Here is a 1,158-nt window from a genome sequence, read left to right on the forward strand (position 1 = left end):
ACGCCTTTAATCCCAGCACTTGGGAGGCAGAGGCAGGTGGATTTCTGAGTTCGAGGCCAGCCTGGTCTACAGAGTGAGTTCCAAGACAGCCAGGGAGATACAGAGAAACCCTGTCTTGAAAAAACAAACAAACAAACAAACAAACACAACAACAAAGAATGCTTTGTCAAATTAGGCTTTTGCCCAGAGGTTACAGAATTTTAGATTCTGTAGGTTAGTAAATAATTTTATTTTAAATTGTATTTATTTTTGTATATGTGTATTTGTGTGTGTGTTTGTGTATCCATGTGTCTGTGTGTCCCTGTGTCCATGTGTGTTTGTTGTGTGTGCTTGCATGACTCTCCATGGAAATGCATGCCATAGCACACATGGAGGCAGGAGACAGTTTTCAGGAGTTCTCACTGGGGTTTAGAGATGGAACTCAGGTTGTTGGGCTTGGTGGCATGTACCTTTTGCTGCTAAGACATCTTACTGGCTCACAGAATTAATTTTTAATAGTTTGTCAGTTGTGTTTATTTCTCTTTTGTTAGTCTTTTGCTTTTATGTATTTTACTAGATTTTTATACAGTATATTTGTGAACTTTTTTATTGTTGGTTGAAACTTACTGTTTCAGAAGCTTGGCTTTGGACAGATGGTAGTAGCATGGAGAAGAGCCAAAACATGAAGCGTGTGGCTTTCATATCGAAGGCCTGAGGGAAAAGAGAATTCCATCTCAAAAGATAGTAGGGTTTTAGAGGTTGAGGACATACATGTATTTTTCTTTTAAAAGAAAACATGAAGCACTCACATTGCTTTCCATTATCCTGTTACTAACCTTAACAAACTAAACAGCCCCTGTGGACACTGAGATTCAGTGTTTGTCTAGGGTGTTTAATTAGCTTCAGATGTAATGAAAAAATAGTTGTATTAAAAATGTTTCAGACAGGCGGTGGTGGCGCACGCCTTTAATCCCAGCACTTGGGAGGCAGAGGCAGGCGGATTTCTGAGTTCGAGGCCAGCCTGGTCTACAGAGTGAGTACCAGGACAGCCAGAGCTATACAGAGAAACCCTGTCTCGAAAAACCAAAAAAAAAAAAAAAAAGTTTCAACATACATGTGTATGAAAAATCTCAAAGAAACATATTTGTTATATATGACATATGATTATGTATATACTTC

The 1,158-nt window shown here is 38.8% G+C and overlaps 2 protein-coding genes across 5 annotated transcripts in view; one reads left to right on the plus strand and one right to left on the minus strand.

Moving 5' to 3' along the window:
* The window catches only part of Ift74 (intraflagellar transport 74), a 78,106-nt gene that overhangs the window by 26,645 nt on the left and 50,303 nt on the right, over positions 1–1,158 (plus strand). The window lies entirely within an intron of this gene.
* Lrrc19 (leucine rich repeat containing 19) overlaps positions 1–1,158 on the minus strand; it is a 15,670-nt gene that overhangs the window by 7,056 nt on the left and 7,456 nt on the right. Inside the window, exon 2 of one of the 2 annotated variants that reach the window (XM_021199861.2) lies at positions 607–690. The exons of the other annotated variant lie outside the window; for it this stretch is intronic. Coding sequence (XP_021055520.1) covers positions 607–681 — 75 coding nt within the window. The 5' untranslated portion in view covers positions 682–690. The remainder of the gene's footprint in view (positions 1–606; positions 691–1,158) is intronic. 2 annotated transcript variants of the gene reach the window in all.

The sequence above is a fragment of the Mus pahari genome, chromosome 6, assembly GCF_900095145.1.
Source record: "Mus pahari chromosome 6, PAHARI_EIJ_v1.1, whole genome shotgun sequence".
Taxonomy (NCBI): domain Eukaryota; kingdom Metazoa; phylum Chordata; class Mammalia; order Rodentia; family Muridae; genus Mus; species Mus pahari.